General features: G+C 41.7%; 3 protein-coding genes across 3 annotated transcripts; 1 reads left to right on the top strand and 2 right to left on the bottom strand.

Annotated features, from left to right (window-relative positions):
- Positions 1 to 77: 77 nt before the first annotated feature.
- On the bottom strand, positions 78 to 1,908 carry fkbp2 (FKBP prolyl isomerase 2). Its single transcript, XM_044043579.1, has 2 exons — positions 1,327 to 1,908; positions 78 to 474 (listed from the first exon to the last, which is right to left on the bottom strand). The coding sequence occupies exon 1, from the start codon at positions 1,780 to 1,782 to the stop codon at positions 1,363 to 1,365; it is 420 nt and encodes a 139-aa protein (XP_043899514.1). The 5' UTR covers positions 1,783 to 1,908; the 3' UTR covers positions 78 to 474; positions 1,327 to 1,362.
- A 78-nt stretch (positions 1,909 to 1,986) lies between these two features.
- Positions 1,987 to 3,145, top strand: si:ch211-162e15.3 (protein NCBP2AS2). The gene is made up of 2 exons (XM_044043580.1): positions 1,987 to 2,079; positions 2,211 to 3,145. The coding sequence occupies exon 2, from the start codon at positions 2,284 to 2,286 to the stop codon at positions 2,587 to 2,589; it is 306 nt and encodes a 101-aa protein (XP_043899515.1). The 5' UTR covers positions 1,987 to 2,079; positions 2,211 to 2,283; the 3' UTR covers positions 2,590 to 3,145.
- A 1,710-nt stretch (positions 3,146 to 4,855) lies between these two features.
- meltf (melanotransferrin) lies at positions 4,856 to 16,049 on the bottom strand. Its single transcript, XM_044043578.1, has 16 exons — positions 15,956 to 16,049; positions 15,219 to 15,373; positions 14,494 to 14,593; positions 13,536 to 13,721; positions 13,286 to 13,442; positions 12,856 to 12,923; positions 12,382 to 12,566; positions 11,228 to 11,393; positions 10,555 to 10,706; positions 9,765 to 9,861; positions 9,468 to 9,662; positions 9,122 to 9,275; positions 8,375 to 8,442; positions 8,096 to 8,283; positions 7,696 to 7,888; positions 4,856 to 7,305 (listed from the first exon to the last, which is right to left on the bottom strand). Exons 1-16 carry the CDS (start codon positions 16,002 to 16,004, stop codon positions 7,238 to 7,240), a joined length of 2,181 nt encoding a protein of 726 aa, XP_043899513.1. The 5' UTR covers positions 16,005 to 16,049; the 3' UTR covers positions 4,856 to 7,237.

Genomic DNA, 16,049 nt, shown 5'->3' with positions numbered 1-16,049 from the left:
GTCACATGATACATTCTTTACATATATGTATGTATGTATATATATGCTGTCTAAGCAAACACATTAGAGAAGAAATGTTCCCATAAGGTCATTTTTTATTAACAGAATACAAACACTGCCTGACAGTTTGATTTAATCAACAACCTAAAGTATATTGTAAAAGGAAGACATGGCTACGACATGAAGTCATTTATAAATCACAGAAAACATGAGATGAAACAAAAGAGCATGGTGTTATGGTCGAATACTGGGCTCAGCTGCTGTCAATCCCAATCATGTTAACCAAGGATACAGTCAGTTATTGAGTCATACAACATCTTCATTCCAATTATTCAGAGCGTAATATGTAAAGCCACTGAGGAGAGGACAGTGGCTCTGCAGGGGGGTGTCCTGGTGTCCACTCAGCTCCCACATTTGTCATGTTGTTGTCATCAAAGGTCTATCTCCAACTAATGTTGCAGCACTTTCTGGAACCTGAAAGAAAATGACACAACACTAAAACATTAATTCTACAGAAAAGCATCCGAGTCTAACAGCTAAATAAACAGAGAGCCATTAACACACTCACATTTGCTGTCCTGTTGTTGTGTTATAATGTTGCCCTAGTTGCTGATGTTTTACATCATGCTGTGAATATGTTTTGTTGACTAAAAGTGTTCCATTTATCTTATTCTCTGCTTCCTGCCCATGGACAATAGATGAAAATAAGCTTAGCGCAAACTCTAATGCAGCCATAAAAGGTGTACAGTGTCCCTGTTAACTAAACTATAGCAATAAATGATATAATAACCATTTAATTAATGGTTTGTTCTCATGTGGCCTGGTATCTAATCAGTTATGGTATATTTTTAAGCAACACCAACAGTTGGTTTGTTGTTACATTCTGTTTACCAGCAGCTTTTAATCTTAACTCTTTTCATTTTGTGATGAGACCTGTTTAGTGCTTCTTACAGTTGTCCATATGTTTTATGTGTTATATAACTTTTGAGTTTCTCATTGTGAACTGTGTATCGTTCCATATCATGACAAACACTTTTACTTTGAAATTCTGTGAAATATCACAACAAATAGCATGTTTGCGTTATTGTGATGGAATATTGTTTTTAAGCTAATGTCCTACATAGTTATGACCTGACCCCTTGATGACCAGACTGGACACTCATTGGCCCCCAGGTCGTTTGAGTTGGAGACTCCTGGTATATCGACATCGGTTATCGGCCCAATAACGCACGATATATCGGCATATCGGCCCTAGTTTTATGTGCTACAATTTGAATCTATAAAATAAATATAAGTGGCATATGACTGTAGGGAACTTTATCGTACGTGTAGAAAACAGCCTTCCTCTCCAGCTCTTCGTCATCACAGGTCGGATCTCCTGTCGATGCTGAGCAGCTCCACCTCGAAGATAAGCGTTGCTCCTCCGGGAATCTTCGGCGGAGCTCCCCGGTCTCCGTAGCCCAGCTCGGAGGGGATGACCAGCTTCCTCTTCTCGCCCTCGCACATGCCCAGCAGGCCCTGGTCCCAGCCTTTGATCACCTGCCCGGTGCCCAGGGTGAAGGTGAAGGGCCTGTCGCGGGGGATGCTGCTGTCAAACTCCGTGCCGTCCTCCAGCTTGCCCGTGTAGTGCATGTTGAGCACGTCTCCTTTACGGGACTTAATCGGACAGTTGTCCACTCGCTTCTTAATGCCGATCTGCAGCTTCTTCTTCTTCTCGGCTCCGCTCGCCGTCGCCGGGCTCAGAGTCAGCAGCGTCACCGCAAACAGCAAAAGCACCCGCATGACTGCAACCGTTCACAGCGTATCCACGTGTGGTTTGGAAACTGAACTCAAAGCTCAATAAAGAAAATCTGAGGGGGGTTGTAAAGGAAATGAGCTGGGAAACGTTTCCACAATACCGGCTGGTGTTACCAGAAATAACGTCCGGATTGTTGTAGATTTTTTTTTTGGGAAGTTAGCTTCACATTCGTTAATGTTTCGGTAGATACTATTGGCATCGGGTTCGCTCTCGAACGTTAAGCTAACTTCAACCAGGCTCTGACATCCGGTAGAAGCTGACGGTCATCTACTCCAGCTAAGGTGAGTAAATTTTTTTATGTCTAATTATTGATATTTTTTACAACTTAACCGCACTTTTCATGATTGTGTACGCTGCTCTTGAACAATTAACACTGGTAGTTAACTAACGGCTAACTTTGGCATCATTTCAGGGCTGAACTTCATTCACTTTGGACGGGAATGTTAGGTTTGCCGGTGCGGCTAACCCAGTAAACATTCGACAGAATGCTCTCTCGTATGTTGTTCACGCTCATCAACAACCTCCGCGTCGTCGAGAAGTTGGCGGAGTCTCGTCCGATTCGCAGGGCGGCACAGCTCACGGCTTATGCCATCACCAAGGCCCAGATAGCCGGCCGGGACGCTTCGGGGCGGGTTATGCGGTCCCAGACAATGCGACAGGTCCGAGACGAGGCGGGCAAAGTCCCCAGTGACCTGGGTGAGGTGGGCATCCGGCTCAGGAGAGTCAAAGATACGTTTGTGAACGAGGTGAAGGAGGGATGGAAGGATGGCTCCAGACAGATAAAGAAATGACGAAGACAGCCTTGATGCAGGATGTTCAAGTGACTTGGCGCAAAACTGACAATATTCAATGTTTTTTTTCTTACTTGTATTGAAAATATAAACAGCAGAAACGAGAACAACAACAACAATTAAAGAGTTTGGTTGGGAGTGATGTTGGTCATTTATGGCCAGATCACATGTGTTAAACATTGAGTACCTAAGTCAATTCACTGTAGTGACATTTCTGAAAACACATGGACATTTGCGTGTTTCGTTTTCCAGAAAAACAGATGTAAAGGAACTAAGGTTACGTGCACACCACTACAGTCAACTCCAAAGACCTCAGGAACTGCACTTTAACAGCTTCATGTGAACCAATAATAAAAACCACACAGTGGTATCCTGATAACAAAATAAATCGATATTTTTCTTTCTTTCTTTCAAAGACACTGATCCTACTGGAGACATTTTGACATGAAGTTGTCAGTGGACATTCTATGTGTATTTAGGTGGATTTGGTATGTGTGACAATAAATGAATAATTTCACACCAATTGTACAAATAAAGATGGATTATAACACATGAACTGGGAGACTTTTATTTGGCGGAAACTTGCACATGGCATGTTTTGAGGTCGTCTTTGCAATTTATAGTTTAGAAATTTATAACCAGAAAAACAGGACAACAAAGTGGAATTTGACCGTCATTGGACAGACTGATGTGATGCAGTGTTTGAACACTAGGTGGAGCTGTATTCACATTCATTTGTTGGCGAGAAAGTAAAGTCCATCCATCTTCTACTGCTGTATGCTCCACATGAGGGTCACTGGTGCCAATCCCAGCTGACATGGTGCAAAGGTATAAAGACAAAACAACCTTTACCTCTCACACTCATACAGTCAATTTAGTGTGTCCAATTTGTCTAAAAATGAAGTCTCCCCTTGGATTTCAGAGTAAAATTCAATGCAGTAGCAGCGTTAAGTGACATCACTTGTGTTGAAGCAAATAGTAAATGATTAAATGGGTGGATTATGGTCACTTGGCCAGATTTGGTCGCCTCTTGACTAGGCCTGAATGAGGCCTTCAGTAACTGCTGTTACAGTAACCACAGCAAATCTGTTGAGTCTGGAGTTCACAGTTCACTGCCCATCAAATTGTAACCTCCTATTTCCTTCAGTTTTGCAACAGCGGAAGGAGAATTGCAGGCATTTACAACCCAAGCGTCGCTTTGATAAGAACATCAGGACATTTTATGGCACCATTTGAGATTTTAAACACAGCAGTGACAAAACAGCAGAGTGAGCTGTTTTCTGAGGGTGTGATTTTAAATGTCAGACTCCTGCATGTACACTTGTTGCATCTGTTTCACGCCTGCTGGCATATTCAGTCATAGTGTCCAACCACTGTTGAGTTTGACCTGTGACGATCAGTAATAAAATAAAATAATACGGCAAGAATAACATGCCTTTCTCAATCAAAAAGGAATACAAGGATTTACACTCCTTGTGTTATATGTATTTGAATCATCAAATGTACTTAATAAATCAATACTCAAGCAAGTTTGAACACATTTGTCAGTTGCAGGTAAATTTCTTTAAAAACTATCTGGAAAAAATTAATAAAATACACATTTTTACCACTGATCTCGTCATTTAAATACCTATATTTATAGAAGGACTTGACAGGGGATCATGTTGCTGATGCAAATTTTTGTAGCAACTGTTAAAGGCGTAAGCCCGTAATACAAGGTGAGAGACTGTGTAAAATGCACATTAACACAATAAAGACTGAAAAATACCAGCAAAACAACAGAATGACGATTGCAGCTTTATTTCATTTGTAAAAGCAGAGGAAAAAAAAGCTTTGTGTAGCAATACTTATGCAGACACACTGGCCTGGCAACTAAATATTAGTTAGATGTGACATTTCACTCAGAAATAATTGTGCATCAGGAGGGAGAAGAGGGCATTAGTTTCTGACAACATGAGTCAGTACATATACACTGATATGGCACCTGAACTTCATATAAAAAATAAACATCTCAACAGAGAAAAATACACATAAAAAAAAAAAAAATCATAATCAACAATTTTAAAATCAGAAATGGCATCAAGTAGCAGGAAGTATAATAGATTGAGTTAGTAAGAGACATTTCTGAAGTGAGTGGTTTGGGTTAAGAAACACATTATTTTAACTCAGAGACTAAAAGCTAATTACAATAACTGCATTTTGAACAGAATCAATTATTTTCAAAAACTGTCTATGTTGATTTCAGGGTTGCAGGAGGCAGTTGTTGTTAGGAAGAAGGTCTTCTAAAATTTGGAAGAGGAAGCGTGAGGTAAAAGTATATATTCTGCACTCTTATGAAAACGAACTCACTACAACCCCACGGGGTGTTCTCCCCAAACCAGTGAATTAGATCCTCACTTCATTTGCTTCTTAACGTATCACCTAAATCAAGAAGTAAAGGAAAAATGCTGTGGATAATTATAAGTACAAAACAATAATAAAGAGACAAGACTCAACTGCAGCCGACAAATGCTTATCTCTGGGATTTTAAAGCGTTTGGATCTCACTCATCTTCACAAAAAATCCCCAGCACAGCTCAGTGTGGAGGCAACACTAGTGCATATTCACTGATATGGCATTAGCTTATATCAAAAACACAGCCTGAACCAAGGACAGGTCTGTTAGTACTGGACACAGTAAGAAGGTCTGAGAACAGAAGAAGAAGAAGAAGAAGAAAAACAGCAGAACAACAGTCTGATTTCTTTACCCACATGAAACCTTTGTTGACCTGGGATCAGCAGCAGCTCAGAGTCTTTCAGGTATGGGGAGAAACCGCTTTAATGATGCAGTACTTCTCTTAAAATGTACCTCTTTTGTATTGAGGTGTATTTAAAATGTATACAAAATACTGGGATACATATATCCCCCCAAATACTAAAGTGGGTTTCCCTGATTCATGTATGGAGTCGTTTGCAAGGCTCCACTGGGGACAAACTAGGTGGAGATTCATGTGAGGATGAAAGTCACACTGATGGAGAAAGGAGGAGAGACACTGCCCACTAAAGCAATGTAACTGGTGGCAGCATACGCACTGATATGGCAGCTCACCTTCTGTAAACAAAGTGGCAGCAACACCGTCTCTCGTCAAGCCTGATTCACACTGTTCTCTAACTCTATTCTTCAGTTTCAACAGCAGCACAATTTAAATCCAACACGCCATCTTGTCTTATTGTATAGTACAGTATAGTATAGTATAGTATAGTATAGTATACTCTCCTGAAGTATTCACATTTCCCATTTTAACTCGAGCTTCAAAATAGGATCAAGAAACAAAAAAATTGAGGTAAAAAATTGTGCATTTAAATTCAAACAGGCTGTTTAAGAAGACCATAGCCTTAAAAAGTCAAAAGCTATGCAAAAATCCGGCTTCCATGTCAGGCATTCGCACTGTCATGACCCTCTGTTGGCAAAGACAAAAGGGCTTTCTGTCTTTGACCGTGGCAGGACTGTTGAGCTGCCTCTCACGACGCACCATTGCTGCAGAGGTTGGACGCAGTAAGACAGTTGTTTTAAATTTCTTAAAAGATCCTGATGGTTACGGGACAAAAGAGTCAAGTGGCAGACCCCAAAAAAATGTCACCTGCACTGAGACGGAGGATGCGACGGGCTGTCCGCGAAGACGCAGGCCGATACTCGACCCAAATTAAGGCCATTACTGATGCTGACTGCAGCCCAATAACCATAAGACGGCATCTGCGACAGAAGGTCTTAAAAGAAGAAAAAAAACGCCTTCAAAGGCCATGTCTCCTCCCATGCCACAAACCTGCCTGTTTGCACTTTGCAATGGAACCCTAACCCTAACCCCACCAAACATGGGACATTTAACCTGGATGGTCCTGATGGCTTCCAACATTACACGACAAGGAGATCCCACTGGAGATGTTTTCTGGAGGCTCCATCACGACCTGGGTTGTCTTTTCCTTCAGAGGAATAATGGAGCTTCAGGTTGTGCAGGGGCGTCAGATTGTGGCTGGTGACGTGGAGACGTTGCAGCGGGCATCCCTCCTGACTGAGGGCCCACTCTTTTGGACCATCCACTCTTTTGGACCATCCTGCATGTTCCCCCTGATTTAAATCCCATTGAGAACATTTGGGGGATGGATGGCAAGGGACAGTGGACAAACATACTCGCGTCAAACATGCCAAAACAAATGTTTGTGTTCACAACTGAGTCCTTTTTTGACACTTTTAGTTCTGACTTTTTAAGGCTGTGGACTCAACAGCATCTTTGAGTTTAAATGCAGTCTAGAATAAAATGCCAACTCTATTTTTTTAGTTTTCAGCTCCTGTTTCTGCTTTTTTTTATTTTGAAGCTCTATTTACAACCTGGTTACAATCCACCACCGCGAAATGTGAAAACTTGTACTGTACTTATATGATCAGTAAGGATTTAAAAAGCACACTCAGGAGGACGTGGGTGTCCACAAGTGCAGCGTTGGTTCGATTAGTTGATTCGGCTTAGGAAGTCTCAACCTGAATGTGTGAGAAGTGGTTAAACGTGAGGAAACATGAAGAAGGAGACCCAAACAAGGACAGAAGAGAGACAGGAGAGGGTGAGGAAGAACACAAAAAAAAAAAGGAGAGGAGGCCTGTGTCACGCTTTGTGCCTTTAGATCCAGAGGTTGGTCAGCAGGAGGCTGAACAGGGTCGGCAGCAGCAGCCACAGAGATGACATCACTGCAGGAGGAGGAGGAGGAGAAAATGGTAAATATTAGAAGCATCTTTGATGATGATATTGTCCAGTCCTTTCATTCTAAAGACCTGTTTCCACCAAGTGGTACAGTTCATTTACATAAAATGTCAGAACATTTTGATCAGTGTTTCGAAATCCTGGAAATAATGATGTTCTCAAATGTCTTTGTTTTGTCCACAAACAAAAAAGTAATTCAGTTTTAATAATTTTTTGTTATATGGAGAGAAAGAAAACAGTAAATATTCACATTTAAGAAGCTGAAAAATCGGGAAAAACGTATCAAAATTACTTTAAAATAGATTCATAACGCATTAATCAAGTGATTGTTTTAGCCCGAATTAAGGGTGAATTAATAGGAATGAGGTTTTATTTACCTGATCCCGATGAATTACACTCCATCGCCACCAGTGAGTCCATGTAGCCCTGTCCCAGCCACTCTTGGTAGGTCTTTCTATCACCGACGCCAATGAGGCGAACAGTGGAGTCTTTGAAGACTAAATCTGTGCCGTTATAGCCTTTGGAGTCAAACATCCTGAAGTCAGGACTGGTGTCACTGCCAAAGTGTTTCTGCAGGGAAACAGTGAGGGAGAGACAACGCTGAACACAATAAAGCTGATCACCTGACATTCTCCTCCTCTGAAAACAGCTGGAAATCGACATTTTCTAAAGGACTGAACAACATTCGTGTAAACTGATAGAGCTGACTTAGATTATTGACCATTATTTATAATTATTTATTATTTATAATTTCCAGTTCCGTGCCAGCACTCTTACCTGTGCACTGTCCAGAAGTCCGTAGACAGCATGGATGTTGGTGTCTGGTCGTACCATTACGGCGTGGGAGGGGACTCTCGCCAAGTTACAGTCTCTGTACTGACTGACTTCAGCTTTACTGTTGTGAAGGCAGAGCAGCTGGAAGTCAGTGGAGTGGAGGTCCACTGCCCACGAGTCGTCATTGTTCCCTGAACAAACAACACACCAAAGTCAAGGTGATGCTCTTCTTCTTCTTCTAAAGCTTAAAGGTGACGCTTGAGTTCCATAAAGATGTCTCACCGTCAGTGTTTTGGAAGACAGTGGAATGCTTCACAAAAGCCACATCCCCATCTCCCTTTGCCAGACACCTGGATGAAGAGAGACAGACACAATGTACAGGACTTTGCCAAATGTATTTCTACAGCACATTTAAAAACAACACAGTTGACCATCGCATAAATACATAAAAATAGACATGATAGGAAATAATTGACTCCACAAAACCTTCCAATAACATTTCGCCCTTCAATGTGTCTGAGTTTGTTCATTTCGGAAGCGTGAAAATCCTGATTTGACGCCATTGTCTCAATTTACTTTTTTGTTCGTCTTGGGCTGTTACAAGTTCCCACCAAGTTTTGTGAAATTTGGTGCAACTTAATCTTGGCATGCTCCATCCACGTAGAGCCCTGGTAAAATACACAGGTCCGAGCCCAGAGTGTAAAGTGCAAAGTTTCAAGTGGTTTTGTGCACGTTAACAACCACAAAAATGACCGCAAAGCCACGGTATAATAATAATAATAATAATGATCTGAAGGAAAACAATAGGTCCCTCACACAAATTTGTGCCAGAAGAAGTGATTGTTCTGCAGACCGCAGTGATTGCGATGGTGAATATGGGTGTAAAATAACACTGAGGTAAGATGGAGCAAGACCACTTAAGGCTTTGTAAGTTAAAAGCAGAATTTTAAGTCTTTATGTAAAGTCATAATGAGGACATGATTCACAGAAGACACAAGAAATGGTTCAGGATGTTCCGGTGCTTAGTACCTGAATGCACCATCGTATCCGTCATACAGGTCTTTCCCCTTCTCGCATTTGTTACTCCCCGAGGCGTCTCCCACACACACACTGCACAGGTTGCTGGGGAAACCAGGCTGATTGGCACCTGGTACGCAGCTCTGCTTGAAGAAACCTCCCACCGCTGAGCATCATGGGAGAATCAGGGCACACAAACTCAATTTGACTGTTTCTAAAAACACTACAAACCTAGTGTTAAACAACTTTTTTTCCACTAAGAACCGATCAATCTTTATCTCCAGCTTTTCCTCTGTGACACAGGATATCTTTTTAGATTGAACCTAGACATTTCAGGTTCAGGTTCACATTCACAAACCTTGAGGTATCTGACAGTGCTGAGGGCTGATCAGGCCTCTCTCTATCAGTGCGGCGACAGGGATGTTCCAGCCGGCCGTGCGACCGTATCCTGTGTGACAGGAGCGACGGCCGTGCAGGTCGTCGAGGTTACGGATGTCGCTGCTACTCTTTTTCACCACCGCAACTGCGTAGTATATGGAGCCATCGGTGTCATCTGGAGAGGAAGAATGTGTGTGAGAGAGTGAGAGGCATGTTTGAAGCATGTTGACTTTGAATGCAGAACGTGTGACTGTGATGTTGCTGTTGTTGTTTTAACCTGTGTAGCTCTCGCCAGTAGCAGGGACCAAGCCATAGTCTTTGCCTGCTGTGTAGATGTAACCTCCATCCAGGGTGATAGCATCAGCCTCGTTGTTCTATACACACACATGAAATGGAAGAAGAGAGAGTGAAACTAATCCTCCACATGAGGGTCGCTGGTGCCAATCCCAGCTGACATAAAGCAAAAGGTGTGGTAAAAAACTGGACAGGTCTCCACAGAGTCACAGAGAGACATTGAGTGTCCAATTTGCCTAATCTGCATGTTTTTGTATTGTAGGAGGAAGAACCCGGAGAAACCCCCCACCCCACCCCACACACACACACACGGAGAGAACATGCAGATTCCATATAAAAACATCCCTGATCCGTGTGCTAACCACTTTACTACCGTGTGGCCAACTATTGAATTATTAGTCTTTACATGCGAGTGTGATAAGTAAGAGACAAATGCACAACATGAATATATGACATTGTTTTGGGGCACAATAGAGGCTGATTTTAAATGATGTTAATGTTTACTTTATAATATACTGTGGGTTAAAGTTAAAGCCTTTTTCTGTAGCTGCCCCTAAACTTTGAGACCATTGAACATTTTAAATCACTTTTGAAGACCTACTTCTTTTCATTGGCCCAACCCGGACACTTCAAACTATATTTTACCATTTTACCATTTTATTATGTTACTGTTTTACTTTTTTTTTCTTTTTATTGATTGTTGATGTACTGCTGTGCCTTTAACTCTGTAAAGCACTTTGGTCAACCATGGTTGTTTTTAAATGTGCTCTCACCTTGACTCTGTCCATGCAGTCGGTCACGGAGTCGCCGTAGATGCACCTGATGTTTGGTGTCAGACGCTTGTCGTTAAAGTGCCTCGCCATGTCGGCACACTTCTGCTGCTCACCACTGGACAACACGCACCACCGCAGATAATCTGGAATATCTGCAGGTGGAGATGGAAGATGAACACGATAAAGAACATATATCAGCTTGTAAACCAGCCTCTCTGGACTATTAGAGACAAACAGAGGTAATGTTTAAACTCGGACTGAACAATGTGCTACAGTAAATGTAAATAGGCGTGAGGCGTATGGTTTGATAGCAATATTAATTATACGTACATTAAGAATTATGACCTCATTAGGGCTTCAACGACCGATTATTTTCATAATCGATAAATCTGTCTATTATTTTCTCGATGAATCAAGTATTTGTTTGGTCCAGAAAAAGTTGTAGGATGATAATCCTCTTGTTTTGTCAGTTTCAATGTTTGTTGTTTCAATTATAAAAAAACAACCTATAAAACCAAATAATTGATGACCAAATTAACTGATGATTAATTTAGCAATGGATTAATCGAATAATCGTTGCAGCCCTAGACCTCATGCTAACTTTGTCCTCCTAATTTGGATAGAATTGACTACATTATTTTGCTCATAAATGGATGGATGGATGGTGACTCACCTTCCTTTTTACAGTCCATGGCACTCAGAGCATTGTAGTAGTGGCGCCCCAGCCACTTCTTGGGGTCGTCTGACTCCACTGGCCGAAACTGGGCGGCTGACTCGGAGAACAGCACAGTTCCTCCTCCGTATGACGTAGATGAAAACATGGCAAAGGCTGACTTTTCCTGAAGAGAGACCGCAAGACTCCATTAACACTCAGTGCTTCACTTCACTAAATCCGACAGCTTCATAATAAACTCATCAGTTCTGCTCCTGCTAGCTCATTACAGCTAATTTAATTTAAGTATCCACTGTTTTTTGAAATGCTATAAACAGGTTTACCTTGCGGATTTAATAGAGATATAATCCTGTTTTGAGCTTACATGACTGACAGGTTTGTTCTTTTGCAAGAACAGTGCAGATGATACTGATCACATTAACGGAGGCTCTGTTCAGCTCACTCAGCCATCATTAACCCTCAGTGCTCACGCAGCACGGATCTGTGCCGCAGGTGCACCCATGGTAAATTGCCTAGGAACAATACACAACTCCTTATATGGACATCCTGCGGGTGTGTGTTTATAGGTCACATATGTGTGTTTTTTTTCGTCTTTATCTTTAAGTTATGATTAATTTTACATCACATTTTTAGTAGTGATATGAAGTAGTAATAGTTATGCAGAAGTCACAAAATAGATCTCTTTTTGTTCATAAAAACCAGCCAAGCAACTTTGAACTGTGACATATTTCAATATTTCACAAATCCAATCCGGTTTTAAACAATACAAATACTTTTTCCTCAGGTGTGTTTATATAGTTGGTGAAAAGGAAACAAATGTTTCATCAGATTGCCTAGAATGTGCTTAAAAAAAGGATATAAGACTGCACGTTGTTATATCCTCTGTATATACTGTATGTTTAAACATAGTTATGCAAAAAAACAAGCAAAATGCTCTGTGTTCTAAGGGTTAATTTGATTATTTACATCTTAAATGTATGTACACAAAGAGTTAACATTCTTGACAGACAGTTGATCATGTGGTGAGATTGTTCCAATACAATTTAAATGTTTAGAAGCAACACACACATAACTCCAGCTCAGGTCACAAATTACTATGAAAACCAGTTTCAGAGAGGTCGCTCCTGCAGAGTTTGTGTGAGTGTGTGACCCACCAGCCCCTCTGTCAGCATGTTGTACACCGCAGATGGATCGACGCCCTCGCCAACCACAACGCCACGCAAGGGGACGCGGACCAGATGGCACGTTTTCCACTGAGAGATCGGGACTCTGGTGCCGTCACGACACAGCAGCTCATAGTCTGCTGACTCCAGTTTATCTGCCCAGTCCTGGCCATGACCTGGGGATTATAACTGTTATGTGATAAATTCACAATCATATTGACAGCCAGGACTATTACAATATTACAATGTGAACAGTTGGTGGTTATAACGTGACGTTTTTCTTGTTAACAAGCACATTTTGCATTATTACTGCATACTATTTTAAACTGTGTTATGTGATATGTTTGTAGGATGAAATAAAATAAAATGATGGCGTGAAAAAGGCCTTGTTATGACAGTACTCTCATTATAACGCCATACTGTGATTCTATCTACACTTTAATAAAATCCAAAGTAAGATTTAACCGTCAGTGTTCTCCGTCACAGTCGTGTGTTTGATGAAGGCCACATCTCCGGCGCCGTCGACCAGACACCTGCAGACAAGACAAAAACAAGAGAGGAGAAACCAGATTTAATGGAGCGAGCACTATCAATATCAAGATTCTTTGCTTCTTTCAAGATTGTGAATAAAATGCACAAGAGAAGTGTCAGGAAAACCAATAAAATAAGAATCAACAACATTAGAAAATGTACAATGAAGAACAGAGGGGGAAGTGTCACTGTGCTACTGAATTCTGTCAGTAATGGAACACAAATCATGGCGTAACCTGTTCCAGAGGTCATCCAAGTAAAGTACTGATAGGTGAATTTTGTACTTAAGTACAGTAACGAAGTATTCGTACCTCGCTATATTACAACATTGGGTGTGATCATATACTGTGTGAACGTGCGTTACCTGAAAGCTCCCTCATAGCTGAAGTACAACTCCTTGCTGCTCATGTCACATTTGTTGTTTCCTGCGATGTCTCCTCTGCACAGCGCACACAGAGACGCAGGGTCACCGGCCTCGTTCGCTCCGGGGATGCAGCTCGCATTGAAGAAATCTGCCACACCTTATCACAAACACACACATACAGTCAGTGCCTCTCCCTGAATGTTCAGAACACGCACTGTGCATGTTGTGTGTACATGTACACGTGTCCTACCCTGTGGGATGTTGCAGCCCATCACGGACATGTAACCCTGGTCTATGAAGTATCCCAAAGGCATATTCCAGCCGGCTGTTCGGCCTTTGCCAGTGTGGCAGCTGTTTTTCCCTGCCAGGTTCTTGATGTTGATGGCTGAGTTCTGTTTCTTCACCACTGCCACAGCATAGTACGAGGCACCCAAACCTGAGGCGACAGCAGTTGTTGACACACACACACGCCCATGACACTGGAAACACTAGCTTTTACAGGAACATGAAGAAAGACGTAGACCAAAGTGCAGCCAAGGTGCTGATTTGAAATGACCCACATGCTGCTCAGGGAAGATCATGGTGTGATAGTCATGAACTCACTGTTATAATTCACGACAATTATCAGACAAATGGAAATGCAGGTTTTCTAAACTTCTGTTGGTGGTTGCAAAGCTTTGCCAGCAGCAGCGGTGTGAGGCAGCATTGGTGTAGCAAGAAGGACGAGTGTTGTTTAAATGGTGGTGAGAGAATGGCTGTGATTGGGGCGTGAGTCAGCCGCGTTATAGCGTAAGACTACAGTGTCTGAGGCTCCATTTATTTGTTTTTATTTTTCCCGATAAAAGAGAGAGCTTTCCTCTCAGATGTAGGAGACAAAAATTGAACTTGTCAAACATGATATGTCTGTAATTCATGTGATTTCTGCTCCCTGTCAAGGGGTCGCCACAGCGGATCATCCGCACATTTAATTTGGCACAAAACTACACCAGGTGTCATTCTTGATGCAACCCTCTCATGTGTCCAGGCTTGGGACTGGCACTAGGAGTACACAGGATGTGGCTCCCTGTAGCTGTGTTCAATTAACAATGAGTTAATAATGAATAACAATAATAAATGAAATGTCTGAACCGCTACATTCAATCACATTACATGCAGCACCGACTTCATTTCCAGCCTGTAATTACTGTGTTTAATGTCTCTAATCTTACCATCAAGCTTGGATTCACTGGCGGCCATCTTGAAGGTGGCAGTCTTCCCCAGTTTGTAGACGTCAGTGCCAAACATGGACAAGGCATCAGCTTCTTTCCTCTGCAGAGACACAGACAAAACTTGGTGGATGAATTTCTTGTTTATTCACATATTATCTTATACCTAACCATGAAGAAACATGAGGTGTTTATTTAGATTAAGGGGGAGAACCATTTGTATCTAAACACACAATCAGGTTCATGCAGCAATACATTTTTAAGGACTCTCACCGACTATCATTGATTTGGACAGTCCAACCAAAGTCCCTCAGAATTGAGGTTTGGCCTCATTAGTAACAAGTTCTGGTTCATGAAGACTACTGGTTCTGGTAGGGTTTATGCCAGAAAAGGTGGGATTTTAAAGACATTTGTCCAGAGTGTAAAAAATGTCAAATAAATGCTGACACTAATGTATAACCATGTCTTTTAGTTTATTTCCTGGTGACCGGATCATAAACAGCCAGTTCACTCTGTGGGCTTTGATAACTGAATCACTTATTAAAAGGTTTATTGCAACTCTCCGTTATCTGATGCTTGATTGTGTGTTCTGCCACCCTTCAGTCTACTCTTTGCTTTGGAAAGAGTCCTCTGCTGATACCAGTTCTTGGCTCGACCCACAATACAGGAGAATCTACAAGGATCAAAACTTTTCAATGAGGTCTAAGGACGTAGGTTTGAAATCTGACCTGCAGTTTCTGGACGCAGCCCTCCACTGTCGCTCCGTTGACACAGGTGAGAGACGGACGGATGGAGACGTGGGCGAAAGCCTCTGACATGGCTTGACATTTCCTCTGTTCTTGCTCTGAGATGGTGCACCATCTGATGGTGCTCTGTCCAAACACTGAAGGAGGGAGACAGGTTTGGATATTTTACATCAGGGTTTCCACACAAACGGAAACAAATCTTGAAAGTTGTCCTGTGATTTTTCTTTTGCAGGTAAATCCCAGGGGAATCATGGGTCATGGGGCCCCATGACCTCCTATTTTCACTGTGCAATCTCTGTTTTAGTATGAAGTACAAGTCCAAAGGCAAATCTAAGCAATCACAACAAGAACAAAAAATTGTTATGACGCTTGTCACCTATTTTTCACCGTAAAAGACTGTACATGGAACAAGTTGAGAAGAAGACGTGAAACACTCGAGTGCATGTCTCAAGAGACCACGAGCACACATGGCTTTATAGAGGGAGCAACTAAAAATCGGCAAAAACTAATGAAAATAGTTGTCTATTGTGGGACAAGCAGTATTATATCGTGTGACATAATATTTAAAAAAAATTATAATTTTCAGTCTTAGTACCATGAATAGATCAACTCTTCTAATATTTTCACATTACATCTAATTTAAGTTTGTATTAAAAAAATATTCAAAAAACACTGATTGTCTGCTTAACTTCATAGAGTATTTATGTAATAAAACTTACCAGCTTGTAGTATCAGCACCAGAGCTCCAACGGTCCTCCACATGGCCATGTCCTCTTTCTTGCTCGGTTCCTCCGTTTGATGAAACAGTCGCCT

Source organism: Solea senegalensis, linkage group LG14, assembly GCF_019176455.1.
Source record: "Solea senegalensis isolate Sse05_10M linkage group LG14, IFAPA_SoseM_1, whole genome shotgun sequence".
Taxonomy (NCBI): Eukaryota; Metazoa; Chordata; class Actinopteri; order Pleuronectiformes; family Soleidae; genus Solea; species Solea senegalensis.
Note: the sequence above shows the minus strand (reverse complement) of the source record. Positions and strands in the feature narration are given on the sequence as shown.